The sequence below is a fragment of the Petromyzon marinus genome, unplaced genomic scaffold, assembly GCF_048934315.1.
Source record: "Petromyzon marinus isolate PM22_M1 ecotype Great Lakes invasive population unplaced genomic scaffold, UKy_Petmar_22M1.pri1.0 PM_G_Scaffold_15, whole genome shotgun sequence".
Lineage (NCBI taxonomy): Eukaryota > Metazoa > Chordata > Hyperoartia > Petromyzontiformes > Petromyzontidae > Petromyzon > Petromyzon marinus.
In genome coordinates, this window is record NW_027422706.1 from 3,603,777 (window position 1) to 3,620,381 (window position 16,605).

Below are 16,605 nucleotides of genomic sequence, written 5' to 3' on the forward strand. Positions count from 1 at the left end.
TAAATTATGCTAATGTACATTTCGATATTAGTTCATTGCAGTTCATTTGTTTATTTATTTGGTATAGCCCTGTGAGCCATTCGGCTCTTGAATCGGGTGCAACCGCAACAAACAAAAAACATGAACAAGAAAACATCTTAAAATGATTATGTGACTGTGCAAACAGAAAATACAGGAAAAAATATCAAAATATTCCTGAAATAGCACCGTACACCAACTCTGTGTGCAAAAATCCCAGTGGGATGCAAGTCAAATAACAACAACAATAACCACAATAGAATCAGAATCAGAAAGGGTTTTATTCGCCATGAAAGTTCACACCGACACGGAATTTACTTTGGCAGGATGGTGCATACATTCAACATATAGGAATCTAAAATCTTAAATAAGTTTTAAACAAGTCTTACTATAATAATAAGGGTTAAAAGTCTAACACCAAGGGGCTGAAGTATGTAAAATTGAATAAATATCGAATATAAAATAGCTTTAAGATATAATTGAAAAATAAAAAATGCAAATAGGTTAACATAGTTAATATCGGCAAGGTGTCATTATGTAGATAACTAAGATTAAGGCCATCAGTCTAACTCCGTACTACAATAAACATTAACATGACCTAAACCAAAAAAACTTTTCGAAATCACCACAATAAAAGCCATAAATGCAATGTAACAGTGATCATAGGGAGTGTGACCGAATTTTTAACAATAAACTATATACATAAATTATAACGCCAAAATCTAGAGCCATATTTTAGGCCACTGAATAGCAGTGGCAGCTAGGGGTGTACAACTCCTCTAGAGCAGTTTTGAGTGAAGATCTCATAGGTAGTGATTCAAGTTGCAGTTTATTGGCAATAGCATTCCAGACCCTGGGGTCATGAATAGCAAAGGCCCTTCCTCCAGTTTTTGTACGGCAATAGGGAATGTGAAGCTGGTAAATGAGTGAAGACCTGAGGTCAAATTTGTTCTTTGAAACAGAGAGGAGATCCAGTAGGTAGTCTGCGGAATTTTTTGTAAGTACATCGTGAATAAATAAGATCTGGTGCACAAGCCGTCGAACTTTAAGAGATGTTAAGTTTGACCCAATGTAGAGATCACAGTGGTGAGTCTATGGGGCAGTGTTGAGTCTATGGGCAGTGTTGAGTCTATGGGCAGTGTTGAGTCTATGGGCAGTGTTGAGTCTATGGGCAGTGTTGAGTCTACGGGCAGTGTTGAGTCTATGGTGCAGTGTTGAGTATATGGGCAGTGTTGAGTCTACGGGCAGTGTTGAGTCTACGGGCAGTGTTGAGTCTATGGTGCAGTGTTGAGTATATGGGCAGTGTTGAGTCTACGGGCAGTGTTGAGTCTACGGGCAGTGTTGAGTCTATGGGCAGTGCTGAGTCTATTATGGTGCAGTGTTGAGTCTATGGTGCAGTGTTGAGTCTATGGGCAGTGTTGAGTCTATGGGCAGTGGTGAGTCTCTGGGCAGTGCTGAGTCTATGGGCAGTGCTGAGTCTATGGGCAGTGCTGAGTCTATGGGCAGTGTTTATCAGTTCTACAGAATCTGAGCCTCGCTCGCACTGCGTGTTCGCCTATCCGCACTACGATTTATAAAAGCGCCCTGCTAAGGCCTCACGTGATAGCAGCCCTGCCGAGTCGCCTGCCCGTGATTCAAGGCACGGGACGTCGAATCTCCTCCTCCACCACGACCACACGAGGACATTGTTTTGTTTGTAACCTCACCACGAAGGAGGATATAGCTCAAGACCCCCCCCCCCCAGACACCTACGCAGCGTTGCGCTGGTGAGTGCCGTGTTGAGGCCTATTCCGGGAGTGTCACCGGTCTCGGCTAGATTGCCCAGCCGACCGAGGCGGCACTTTGGCCGGCTACAGATGCCGCTGTCATGCGATGGCCTCCATAGAGACCTGGAAGATGGTCTCTAGGTTATGTTGTGGGTTAGCAAGCTTCCCAAGGATGCGTGAAGGCTGCCGCTCGGCTTTTGTAACGAATCTTTGCTGCGTGTTTTAAACTTGAATTATTTGCAATGCACGCGTGTCAATGTGCTCTAGAGGAGTTGTACAACCCTAGCTGCCACTGCTGTTCAGTGGCCTAAATTATGGCTCTAGATTTTGGTGTTATAATTTTTTTATGTAGTTTATTGTTAAAAATTCGGTCACAGTCCCTATGATCACTGTTACATTGGATTTATGGCTTTTATTTTGGTGATTTCGAAAAGTTTTTTTTTGTTTTGGCCATGTTTTTGTTTATTGTAGTACGGAGTTAGACTGATGGCTTTAATCTTAGTTGTCTTGTGGTTGTTGTTGTTATTTGACTTGCATCCCACTGGGATTTTTGCACACAGCATTGGTGTACGGTGCTATTTCAGGAATATTTTGATATTTTTTTCCTATATTTTCTGTTTGCACAGTCACATAATCACTTTAAGATGTTTTCTTGTTCATGTTTTTTGTTTGTTGCGGTTGCACCCGATTCAAGAGCCGAATGGCTCACAGGGCTATACCAAATAAATGAACTATGAACTATGCGTCGCTCAAAGACTTCACTCGAGTGTGTCGTGTTCAAGCTCGCTTTGTCTACCTTAGGAGCTTACAAAGTGCCGCCCAATAATTTACCGTGCGTCTGCCTCTTAGACCGAGTGAATCGCTTGAACAAGTGCACATTCAGAAGCGTAAACTCTGCGAGTATCTCGTTTTGAATCTTGATGTGAAGCTTTCGTGACTGCAGTAATTCATATTCTTAGCTCTTTCGGTAAAGTCAGAGTTGAAAGGAAACAATAAAGCAATAAAATATATATAAAACAATAAAAATTCTCACGACGTTTCGACCTGATGACGACCGTTTGTGTTATGGTCGAAACGTTGTGAGAAATTTTATTGTTTTATATATATTTTATTATTTTATTGTTTACCTTCAACGTGACTTTACCGAAAGAGCTAAGAATATCTCATTTTATTCATAGTCTGTGTTTCCAAGGACAAAAAAATTGCACATTCTCATTACCAATACATCGACCTGGCTGGCGGTCACAGTTGCCAGGAGCCCCTTTCCCTGTCGGCTTGACATTTTTTTCAACTCAATTGTTTTTTTTACACAGCTCTTGGACAGACGTGCGGCAGTGTTGGTTTATATCCTGGAAGGTGCTCTCACTTCAGGGGATGTTTCATTGATGGGAAAAAAAACCTGAGCTGGGGCTGTAATCAATGTTGTTTTATTGATCTAGTTTAAAACATCAGCACGAACATCGGTGCCAAACTAACACGATGTGAGGCGCTAGATTTGAAGCTTTCGCGATGTGCAAGGATTCATACTCTTTGGATTTTTTTCGGTAAAGTCGCGGGGGTAAAAAAAAATAAAGTTAAACCCAAGTTAAACTTTAGCAGCCTTATAGTTTACAGCAGTATGCTCTGCAAGGCAACCAGTTTGTCAGCTTAACTACTGCCTCCTGCCTCTGGTTCACGTGTGTAACGCTCTTCAACCTGCACACGGCCATCTCTCCGTCCCCAACCCCCTGCAGCATAACAGAAGGCGGCTTAACTTAGCCCCCCCCACGGCCCTTCTTATCTCCCCCCCCCCTTAACCTGTATACAATCTCGGGTGTCTTAGAGTTCTCTTCACCTGATGCAGCAATTTTGCCGTGACGGTTTCCACCTCAAGACGGAAGCTTGTGCTGCTGCCTCCGAAACGTCGTGATTTTAATTGTTGTTTTTTTCATTTATTTATTTTATAGATTTTTTTTTACCTACGTGACTTTAGCAAAAAAAACAACGAGTCCAATGCGAGGAGGCGTTTCCCCCAACGTTCGTTTTCTGCGGTGGCAAAAAATGCAGCCTCTGCAAAACGATGAGAACCTAAACATTTTTCTCAACGCAGGAGGAACATGTCCATCAGTGAGGGAGCCTTAGGCATGCATCCAATTGTCCCTTGTGAAGGAGGAGGTCTTTAACCCGGCATGGTTGTCACCTGGTGTACAGGAGGTCGTGGGGTTTGATACCGACCCTGACACTCCCTGCTCTATCTTTGGAGTTGACGTTTCTCGCGCCCCGCGGCCGCGTGGATTTCTCTCCCCGAATCCTCCGGTTTTTTCCCCTCCACATTCAGAAACGCCACGCGTTTAGAGTATTTTGCCCTGAATGTCCACTTGATATCAGCCCACCATTTATGGGCCAGGTCTCTTCTTGAAAAGAGCTATGTAGCACGGTGGTGTGCTTCACGTGGCAACATGAAACATTGGTTACTTTTATTAGTATATATATTTTTAAAGTGATTTGTTTTACTCTTCCTGTAACTCTACACTCACGCCGTGTTTTTGTTTTGTGTTTGTTGTCATGTTCTGACCCAGTGCCACAGCTGGACATCTGTGACAAAAAGAGCTTCGTAGCGCTTTGGATTCCTCCTCTTGCAGTCTAAATAAATATCATTCCCACTGCTCCTCCCACTCCCTCCCCTTCACCCCTCCTAGCCAAGTGAAGGAAGCCGCCAGGCCGACCATCTGCCACCCCCCCCCCCCCCCCCATGGAGACTTTCTCCACCACCACCCATTTAGTGGCCTTGCTGGTCGTTGTGCTGGGCGACCGTCACAACCCCTTCGCCCTGCCCCTTGACCGTGAGTAGCAAACAGCGCCGCTACCCCACTTGAGACGATGCCCCCTCTCAACGCTACTCCCGCTAAAGGCCATCGACTAAACTCGACTCTTTTGACTTCACCAGGCAATGCCCACTGAGCTTCGTGGCTCTTTTTTTTTCAGAAGCGCCCCGGCTCCTGCAAATGATGGCTTCAACGAAGCACTTTGACATTCAAGCGGGGCCGAGTACTCGAAACACTTGTGGGTATCTGTGTGAGTAGTGTGTGGGTCTCTCTGTGAGTAGTGTGTGGGTATCTGTGTGAGTAGTGTGTGGGTATCTGTGTGAGTAGTGTGTGGGTCTCTCTGTGAGTAGTGTGTGGGTATCTGTGGGTCTCACACAGAGACACACAGACTACTCACGCAGAGACCCACAGACTACTCACAGAGAGACCCACACACTACTCACAGAGAGACCCACACACTACTCACACAGAGACCAACACACTACTCACAGAGAGACCCACACACTACTCACTCAGAGACCCACACACTACTCACACAGAGACCCTCACATTACTCACATAGAGACCCAGACACTACTCACTCAGAGACCCACACACTACTCACACAGAGACCCACAGGCTACTCACTCAGAGACCCACACACTACTCACTCAGAGACCCACACTACTCACACAGAGACCCTCACACTACTCACATAGAGACCCACACACTACTCACTCAGAGACCCACACTACTCACACAGAGACCCTCACACTACCCACATAGAGACCCAGAGACTACTCACTCAGAGACCCACACACTGCTCACACAGAAACCCACAGACTACTCACTCAGAGACCCACAGACTACTCACAGAGAGACCCACACACTACTCACAGAGAGACCCACACACTACTCACAGAGATACCCACACACTACTCACACAGAGACACACACACTACTCACAGAGAGACCCACACACTACTCACACAGAGACCCTCACACTACTCACATAGAGACCCAGACACTACTCACTCAGAGACCCACACACTACTCACACAGAGACCCACAGACTACTCACATAGAGACCCAGACACTACTCACTCAGAGACCCACACACTACTCACACAGAGACCCACAGACTATTCACTCAGAGACCCACAGACTACTCACAGAGAGACCCACACACTACTCATAGAGAGACCCACACACTACTCAGAGATACCCACACACTACTCACACAGAGACACACACACTACTCACAGAGAGACCCACACACTACTCACTCAGAGACCCACACACTACTCACACAGAGACCCTCACACTACTCACATAGAGACCCAGACACTACTCACTCAGAGACCCACACACTACTCACACAGAGACCCACACACTACTCACACAGAGACCCGCAGACTACTCACTCAGAGACCAACACACTACTCACACAGAGAGCCACACACTACTCACAGAGAGACCCACACACTACTCAGAGAGAGACTCACACACTACTCACACAGGGACCCACAGACTACTCACACAGAGACCCACAGACTACTCACACAGAGACCCTCACACTACTCACATAGAGACCCAGAGACTACTCACTCAGAGACCCACACACTACTCACACAGAGACCCACAGACTACTCACTCAGAGACCCACAGACTACTCACAGAGAGACCCACACACTACTCAGAGAGACCCACACACTACTCACAGAGATACCCACACACTACTCACTCAGAGACCCACACACTACTCACACAGAGACCCTCACACTACTCACATAGAGACCCAGACACTACTCACTCAGAGACCCACACACTACTCACACAGAGACCCACAGACTACTCACATAGAGACCCAGACACTACTCACTCAGAGACCCACACACTACTCACACAGAGACCCACAGACTACTCACTCAGAGACCCACAGACTACTCACAGAGAGACGTACACACTACTCATAGAGAGACCCACACACTACTCAGAGATACCCACACACTACTCACACAGAGACACACACACTACTCACACAGAGACCCGCAGACTACTCACTCAGAGACCCACACACTACTCACACAGAGAGCCACACACTACTCACAGAGAGACCTACACACTACTCAGAGAGAGACTCACACACTACTCACACAGAGACCCACAGACTACTCACACAGAGACCCACAGACTACTCACACAGAGACCCACACACTACTCACACAGAGACCCACACACTACTCACACAGAGAGACCCACACACTACTCACACAGAGAGACCCACACACTACTCACACAGAGAGACCCACACACTACTCACACAGAGAGAACCACACACTACTCACAGAGAGACCCACACACTACTCACACACAGAGACCCACACACTACTCACACAGAGACCCACACACTACTCACACAGAGACCCACACACTACTCACACAGAGACCCACAGTCTATCACACAGAGACCCACAGACTACTCACACAGAGACCCACGCACTACTAACAGAGAGACCCACAGACTACTCACACAGAGACCCACACACTACTCACAGAGATACCCACAGACTTCTCACACAGAGACCCACAGACTACTCACACAGAGACCCACAGACTACTCACACAGAGACCCACACACTACTCACACAGAGACCCACAGACTACTCACACAGAGACCCACACACTACTCACAGAGATACCCATAGACTACTCACACAGAGACCCACAGACTACTCACACAGAGACCCACACACTACTCACACAGAGACCCACATACTACTCACACAGAGACCCACAGACTACTCACACAGAGACCCACACACTACTCACACAGATACCCACACACTACTCACACAGAGATCCACACACTACTCACACAGAGACCCTATTAACACTCTGCTGTATTTTCGCCCGCAGCTGCGGTTATCATCTCTGGCCACGTACGGTACCAAAGAAGCTCACATCAGGTGTATGCAGCAAAGCAGCAACCTCCTGAAACACGACGGAAAGGTGCATGGTTGCGACATCACACACACACACGTACAGGGCCCAGTTGAGTACGCAGTTTGTTAAGGTGCAGCACTGCAAGTACTTGCTCAGCCCGGAGCGACCCCCCCCACCCTCGGGAGCGACCTCTGCCCGCTCGCTGTATCTGCCCCCCCCCCCACCACCGCCTCACACAGCCAACCCCCCGTCGATGCTGTCGGAGCCAGACAGGATGTACAGGGCGAGAGAGGGAGAGGCGGTGTACATGGAGTGCTCGGTGTGGCCGCCCGCCACCATCCTGTGGTGAGACCGAACGCTGCGCCTGAGCGTCCGTCCCTCTCCGCCTCTCCTCTCGCTCTCCGCTCGCTGGAGACTCTTTTTGTTTATTTCACCGCCTGATGCCCACCGAGCCGTGCAGCTGTTTTTCAGAAGCTACCCGGCCATGTCGCAAACGACGGCCCTGACGACGCGCCTCGAAGCTCCCTGTCGCGAGGGCTGTACGTGCCCTGAACTTCTTTCGCACCCTACGTGGCCAACCATGCTAATCTGTGCCTCCGTGGATCTGGGTGTCTGTGGGTCTCTCTGTATGTGTATGTGCCCTGAACTTCTTTCGCACCCTACGTGGCCAACCGTGCTAATCAGAGGCACGAGAGCCGAGTCTGTTTTGTGAATGCCGCCAGCGGGTTTGCATGGCTGACCACGTACGGAGCGAAAGAAGTTCAACATAGAACACTCCCATAGACTTCAATGCTAAAGGCTCCCATAGACTTCAATGTTAAAGGCTCCCATAGACTTCAATGTTAAAGGCACCCATAGACTTCAATGTTAAAGGCTCCCATAGGCTTCAATGTTAAAGGCCCCCATAGACTTCAATGTTAAAGGCTCTCAAAGACTTCAATGTCAAAGGCTCCCATAGACTTCAATGTCAAAGGCTCGCATAGGCTTCAATGTTAAAGGCTCCCATAGGCTTCAATGTTAAAGGCTCCCATAGACTTCAATGTTAAAGGCTCCCATAGGCTTCAATGTTAAAGGCTCCCATAGGCTTCAATGTTAAAGGCTCCCATAGGCTTCAATGTTAAAGGCTCCCATATGCTTCAATGTTAAAGGCTCCCATAGACTTCAATGTTAAAGACTCCCATAGACTTCAATGTTAAAGGCTCCCATAGACTTCAATGTTAAAGGCTCCCATAGACTTCAATGTTAAAGGCTCCCATAGACTTCAATGTTAAAGGCTCCCATAGGCTTCAATGTTAAAGGCCCCCATAGACTTCAATGTTAAAGGCTCCCATAGACTTCAATGTCAAAGGCTCCCATAGACTTCAATGTCAAAGGCTCGCATAGGCTTCAATGTTAAAGGCTCCCATAGGCTAACATTTATAATTTTGCGCGCGCGGGGGCGGGGTAGGGCGACTGTCGATGGCCGCCACGCGGACGTGGCTCAGAGCGAGAGAGCGAGAGGGGCACTCAACGCGGCGGAGGGCCGCGTGAACCTCGCCGCCCCAACGTCCCCCGGGACGTTCGCCTCCGCGTCTCCCGAAGCCGCCGACCCCGGATCTCAAATCCCCCGACGGCATCGCCGTCAAACCTCAACGGTTCACGCCCCCCGCCTGCCCCCCCCCCACGCCTTCCCGCGCACCGCCAGGTTCAGGAACTACCGGAGCTTGAATGTTGAGGGCGAGCGCTTCCAGATCTTCGAGAATGGCACCCTTCACATCGTGGACTTGCGGCGCGAGGACACGGACACTTACACCTGCTTCGCCACCAACAACCTCAACACAGACCAGCTGCGGGCGCACCTCTCCGTCGAAGGTGAGCAAAGTCGCCGCCGGCAACAAACCCGCCGGCCGGAATCCCTCTCCGATCCGGCGCCGAGCCGTTAACCGCCGCCGTCGAAGACGAAGATCCCCCGCCGTGTAGCCTCAACAGGCCGCGGGGGCGAGCGCCGTTAGCGAGCGGCGCCTGTGAAGGCCGGCACGGCGCACGAGGGGGTGGGTGGCCGGCGCCACGCCCGACCGCCTTTGTCTCCCCGGTGCTGGCGATGTTCGTCACACACCGCGCCGGGTGCTCGTTTGAGGCTGAGTCGACCTTACGGGAGGCCCAAGACCGGTTCAGATAATCGTCACCGCGTGTTGGTGGCCGTGAGCGGGAATCGAACTTGGGTTCGCTGGGTTCGTAGCGCGGTGTAGCGCGGCGTAGACCACTACACCCGCCGCCGCCACCACCGCCGCCACCATTAACTACCACCACCATCACCCCCACAACCACCTCCACAGTGGCGCCGGGCGGTGAGGAGGAGGACGAGGAGGAGGACGAGGAGGAGGGCCAGGACGATGGCAAGGAGGCCTCTACGTCCTCGCCATCGGCCCTCAACGCCGGTAGCGGCCGTGACGGCGGTGCTGACGAGGGCGAGGATGACGACAACGAGCTGTTAGCTACCTCGCCAGGTACGCGGGAGGGCGGCGGCTTGGATCGTCTGACCACCCTGACGATGCAAATGGCCGTAGTCAGCCCAATGAGGTCGGCGGCGCGGAAATTCCTGGGTTTTCAAAAAACTGGGTTTCGGCCACCCCGCGAATCTCCATTGGCTGCTCGGGTTCCCAAGTGCTTGCTTCATTCATGCTTGGATTCAATGTTAAAGGCTCCCATAGACTTCAATGTTAAAGGCTCCCATAGACTTCAATGTTAAAGGCTCCCAAAGACTTCAATGTTAAAGGCTCCCATAGACTTCAATGTTAAAGGCTCCCATAGACTTCAATGTTAAAAGCTCCCATAGACTTCAATGTTAAAGGCTCCCATAGACTTCACTGTTAAAGGCTCCCATAGACTTCACTGTTAAAGGCTCCCATAGACTTCACTGTTAAAGGCTCCCATAGACTTCACTGTTAAAGGCTCCCATAGACTTCACTGTTAAAGGCTCCCATAGACTTCACTGTTAAAGGCTCCCATAGACTTCACTGTTAAAGGCTCCCATGGACTTCACTGTTAAAGGCTCCCATAGACTTCACTGTTAAAGGCTCTCATAGACTTCACTGTTAAAGGCTCCCATAGACTTCACTGTTAAAGGCTCCCATAGACTTCAATGTTAAAGGCTCCCATAGACTCACGGAGGTGCACACATCGAGGGCAGTCAACAAAGTTCCGGTCAAACGGAGATAAACTAACGCTTTGACAATACAAAAGATTCTCAGCATCGTAACTCTGGGCAGGGGTTTGCTGTTTTGGCAAAGAGCGTTGTTGACACGCGGGGGGTGGCGGTGGTGGTGGTGGTGGTGCACCGCTCACCGCAGAGGAGTTACAATCGGGCACCCGACGTCGATGATGTGACAGTCGGCGTTTTAATTTACCAAATAGTTTTAAACGTAGTGTGATGGATCGTCTCTCTGAATGAGTGATTGGGTGGGTGGGTGAGTGGCTGAGTGAACAAGTGAGGAAGAGGTTTCAGTCTCAACTACCAACAACCTCCAACAAATCTTCCATCCCCTAGGAGGTGGTGGCGGTGGTGGTTTTGGTGGTATTGGTGGTGTTGGTGGTGTTGGTGGTGTTGGTGGTGGTGGGGGTGGCGGTGGTGTTGGTGGTGTTGGTGATGGTGTTGGTGGTGTTGGTGGTGGTGGTGGTGTTGGTGTTGTTGGTGGTGGGGGTGGTGGTGTTGGTGGTGGTGTTGGTGGTGGTAGTGGTGGTGTTGGTGGTGGTGGTGTTGGTGGTGTTGGTGGTGATGGTGGTGGAAATGGAGGAGGAGGCGGAGGGTTGTAAGAGGCCCCCCGGTACTCGTACATGGCTCTCATCGTAGCGATGGCGACTGACGTCTCGTTTCTCCGCTTGCCCCTTTGCAGCGACGTCAGCGGCGACAACGTCAGCGGGGCGGGCGTCCGCCACCAGCAAGGCGTCTTGCTGCCCCGGTGCCGCTTGGCCCACGGCGCTTCTGCTCACGCTGGTGCCGTCGTTGGCGCGCGGCGGCGACGTCTAGAAGGAAGCTTTTCTTTCTCGCTCTCGCAAAAATCTTTACGATTTGTGATGCCCCGTTGCGTTCTGACATCGTTTCTCGTTTCCACGCATTCACGTTGTCCCGAGTTTTATTCGGGGAAAAAAGTAACGCGCCGTGTGCCCGCGACGTCTCGCGGAGAGCCGTCTTGCGTGACGATTTTAAACGCGAGTTGCGACTGAGTCATGCCCTGAAGTTGTTCCGTGCTGCTGCTGCCGTGCTGAAGACGTAATCATAAAGGCGCCAAGTTAGCTGTTGCTGCTGTTGTTGACACAAATGTTGCCGTTGTTGATGGTCCAGCTGAGGCAGGGAGAAGGTGCCAGAGTCTTGCGGGGCGAACGCTGTTGTGGATCTGGGGGGGGCGCTGTGGTGCTCTGTGAGTGATGTACAGCAACGGGAGACGAGTTTTGTGCGTCCGTCTCGTCTCACACGCTTAGGTGAGGACATCACTGACGAAGAATAATATTTTGTTACCAGGTTAAGAAGGGCCCACAACTGGGGCCTATCGTTGGCTTCCGATTTCACCGATTTTCCTCGAGTCGAAATAAAAACATCTGATTGTGAATATAACAGCACGAGCTTTAACTACCCGGCTTCGCCCGGGACTTGGATTCACCACACCCGGCCGCCTTTGTCTGCCGATGTTCACACCACAACATTTACTCGTTTGAGGCTGAGTCGACCTAGGGGAGGCCCAGGACCGGTTGAAATAATCGTCACCGGTGGTGGCCGTGAGCGGGAATCGAACTCGGGTCGCCGGGTTCGTAGCGCAGCGTAGCGCTAACCGCTACACTACCGCTCCCCCCCCCACACACAGACACACACAGACACACACACAGACACACAGACACACACAGACAACGCTAACCGCTACACTACAATGTGTTACGCTTCCACGTGCGCGGGTCACGTGACAGATTTGATGTCACAGCTCACTTGCCGTGCAAAAAATAAATGCATTATTGAGCTCCCCCCCCCCCCCCCCCCATAAAATAGAAGCTAAAAGTGTATTTTTATGTTTGCACGGTGTACAGTCTGGAAAGTACCCACATGGCAAATTTAAAGTTTGTTGCATGTCGGGAAGTACGCTAAACATTTTGAACAGACACATAATCACAACTTTGCCTTTTATATATCTGGAGATAAGGGAAACTACCGTTCGCAAACTATCACGGTTTGAAAGAGACGCTTAACGACGCCTCGGTGGTGTTTAAAGAAGTTGTTACCACGTAAAATCTCCACATTCAATGGGGAACAAAATAAACACATCATGCTCCAGTTTAAATGCCCCGACCACCTGTGAGATCACCACGGAGCTTAGGCCAAGTTCGCTGACAGGTCACGGGACAGACCCAGATGCCATGGATTGACTGAGACAATTGGCAGATGCACTACAGTACACATCCACACCCACCCTTCCACTCATCCGCCGACCGATCCACCCACCCTTTCACTCAATTACCCACCCACTCATCTACCCATCCAGTCATTCGCCCACTCACCTACCCACCCACTCACCTACCCATCCACTCACCTACCCACTCACCTACCGACTCACTCACCTACCCACTCACCTACCCACCCACTCACCTACCCACCCACTCACCTACCCACTCACTCACCTACCCATCCACTCACCTACCCACCAACTCATCTACCCATCCAGTCATTCGTCCACTCACTCACCTACCCACCCACTCACCTACCCACTCACCCATCCACTCATCTACCTACCCACTCACCTACCCACTCACTCACCCACTCACTCACCTACCCACCCACTCACCTACCCACCCACTCACCTACCCACCCACTCATCTACCCATCCAGTCATTCGCCCACTCACCCCACACCGCACCGTTTGAACCTCTTCCTCCTGCGCTGATACGAGCCGTCATCAAAGATGTCCGCAGCCACCGGGTCCACGACCCAGTGATTGCTTCTGCCCGGCCGACCCGGCCTTCTGGGCACTTTAACAAAGCAGTCTTCAAACGTGAGGCAGCGACGGACAGAGTTTCCCCACTTCTTATTGTTCTGATAGAAGGGGAAGTTCTCTGTAATGAAGCGACGGATGTCCCTCGCTGTCAGGCGCCCCTCGGCCGGGATGACAATCGCCATCGCTATGCGAGCGATGTACGAGTATGGAGGCCTCTTACCCCCTCCACCTCCACCACCTACACTCCTCCATCACCAACACCACCTCCTAGGGGATTGAAAATGTTGAGGTTGTTGGCAGTTGAGACTGAAATATGTTCCTCACTTGTTCACTCACCCACTCACTCCCCCACTTACCCACCCAATCACTCAGTCACCCACCCACTTACCCACCCCAATCACTCAGTTACCCACCCACTCACTCACCCACCCACCCAATCACTCAGTCACCCACCCACTCACCCACCCACTCACCCACCCATTCATTCACAATTACCCACTCACTCACCCACTCACACACTCACCGACTCACTCACCCACCCACTCATTCACACAATTACTCACCCACTCACTCACCCACTCACTCACTTACCCACTCACTCACACACCCACTCACCCATTCACTCACCTACCCACTCACTCACACACTCACTCACTCATTCACCCACTTACCCACACATTCACACACCCACCCACTCACTCACCCATTCACCCACTTACCCATCCAATCACTCAGTTACCCACCCACTCATTCACATAATTACTCACCCACTCACTCACACACCCACTCACTCACCCACTCATTCACACACCCACTCACTCACCCACTCATTCACAATTACTCACACACTCACCCTCTCAGCCAATCAGCCACCCCCTCACTCACCCTCTCAGCCAATCAGCCACCCCCTCACTCACACACTCACCCAATCAACCACCCCCTCACTCACCCTCTCAGCCAATCAGCCACCCCCTCACTCAACCTCTCAGCCAATTAGCCACCCTCACTCACCCACTCAGCCAATTAGCCACCCCCTCACTCAACCTATCAGCCAATTAGCCACCTTCTCACTCACCCAGTCGTCCAGCTGACTCCACCAAACGCTTGGCTACGTACTGTGCGATGTCAACATCTCCATATATATACAACATACATATAACATACATACAGCATACATACAACACACATACAACACACGTATAACATACATATAACATACAACACACAGACAGCAAAGCCGCGTCCACAAACTACACGCCAACATCATCATCATTATTAGTGCGCTTGGTGCAAATCGAGAAAGTTGAGACATGGCTCCTCCTCCTCCTGCTGCTGAGAAGAGAGGCTGTTGGTGGTGGAGGAGGAGGAGACGAGCGTGGGGCACCCCACCCCCTCCTGCTGCTGCTGCTCCCTGCCCGGCACCTTCACCACCACCTTCACCACCTTCACCACCACCACCTTCACCACCACCTACACCACCACCACCGCCACTGCTGCTGCTGCTGGAGTGAGCGATGCGCTGGGGAGGCCTCCTCTGTGTGCTGGGTCTCTGGGGAGGCCTCCTCTGTGTGCTGGGTCTCTGGGGAGGCCTCCTCTGTGTGCTGGGTCTCTGGGGAGGCCTCCTCTGTGTGCTGGGTCTCTGGGGAGGCCTCCTCTGTGTGCTGGGTCTCTGGGGAGGCCTCCTCTGTGTGCTGGGTCTCGGCGTCAACTCGCTGCCCACTTTGTGTCTTCTCGCACGCACGAGAACGCCTCTCCATCCCCGCCAAGGTCAGCGAGTGTGAGAGAGTGTGTCACAGAGTGTTAATGAGTGTGAGAGAGTGTGTCACAGTGTTAATGAGTGTGAGTGTGTCACAGAGTGTTAATGAGTGTGAGAGAGAGTGTCACAGAGTGTTAATTAGTGTGAGAGAGTGTGACAGAGTGTTAATGAGTGTGAGAGAGTGTCACAGAGTGTGAGAGAGGGTGACAGAGTGTGACAGAGTGTTAATGAGTGTGAGAGAGTGTGTCACAGAGTGTTAATGAGTGTGAGAGAGTGTCACAGAGTGTTAATGAGTGTGAGAGTGTTTCACAGAGTGTTAATGAGTGTGAGAGAGTCACAGAGTGGTAATGAGTGTGAGAGAGTGTGACAGAGTGTTAATGAGTGTGAGAGAGTGTGACAGAGTGTTAATGAGTGTGAGAGAGTGTCACAGTGTTAATGAGTGTGAGAGAGTGTCACAGTGTTAATGAGTGTGAGAGAGTGTTAATGAGTGTGAGAGAGTGTCACAGAGTGAGTGTACTAGTGTGTGTGTGTCTGTGTGTCCGTGTGAGTGTACTAAGAGGTTGGGCCTTACCATCAGCCCCACCAAAACTAAGCACCTGCCTGGGTATTTTATACCATCGGACACTCCACCCCCACAACTCCCAATCAGTGATGGGGCAGTTGTGGATAGAGTGGAGAGTTTCCCATACCTGGGCAGTGTGCTTATGACCGGCTCCAGTTTAACAGCAGAGGTCTCACTCCGAATCAGTCGAGCGGCAATATATTTTCATCGGTTGCGTAACGCTGTGTGGAAGCTTTCTGGTCTGTCGCTCCGCACGAAGCTTCAGGTCTTCTCGGCCACGGTCATTCCCTCCCTTCTCTACGCTTGCGAAACGTGGACCCCCTTAATGGAACATCTTCGCCGGTTGAAACATTTAGGCTGGCCTGCCTACGATCCATCCTGGGTTTAACCAGGCTGGATTGTGTGAGGAGCTCACAAATCCTTGAAAGATCTGGGCAAGGTCCCATCGGTGAGCTCCTCCGGCGGGCAAGGATTCGTTGGCTGGGTCATGTAGCCCAGCCACCGGATCGAGTGGGCTAAACGGGCGAGGCACGGGCTAGAGAAGAGATGGAGTGATGTGGTACAGGAGGACGTGGAGCTGAGTGGACTTGCCGATGACCGGTACCAGCGGTGTCAAGATCGGCCTCTGTGGAGGAGGCTCGTGAAGGACGCTACTGGGCAGTTGGAGGCAGTCGCCCTCCAACAACAACGGAGGGCGTAGGAGCGACGCTCACAACAACGAGCGGAGCGCTGGGTGGCTAAAGCACAGCAGGTTGGCACAGTAGGGGGCACAGGTGGTGCATCAGCCAGTCATCTCAGTCATCTTAGTCGACCCGTG

At 51.1% G+C, this 16,605-nt stretch overlaps 1 protein-coding gene across 5 annotated transcripts; it reads left to right on the forward strand.

Moving 5' to 3' along the window:
- The first annotated feature begins 1,590 nt into the window (after positions 1-1,590).
- LOC142910697 (uncharacterized) lies at positions 1,591-12,104 on the forward strand. Of its 5 annotated transcripts, none has more exons than XM_076060089.1 (8): positions 1,591-1,784; positions 4,463-4,606; positions 4,749-4,838; positions 7,487-7,579; positions 7,753-7,858; positions 9,198-9,364; positions 9,829-9,999; positions 11,386-12,104. In XM_076060089.1, exons 2-8 carry the CDS (start codon positions 4,516-4,518, stop codon positions 11,517-11,519), a joined length of 852 nt encoding a protein of 283 aa, XP_075916204.1. In that variant the 5' UTR covers positions 1,591-1,784; positions 4,463-4,515; the 3' UTR covers positions 11,520-12,104. The 5 variants fall into 5 exon arrangements, with proteins under 5 accessions (XP_075916204.1, XP_075916205.1, XP_075916206.1 ...); XM_076060090.1 differs by having other exon boundaries at positions 4,749-4,826; XM_076060091.1 differs by lacking the exon at positions 4,749-4,838.
- Positions 12,105-16,605: the final 4,501 nt, after the last annotated feature.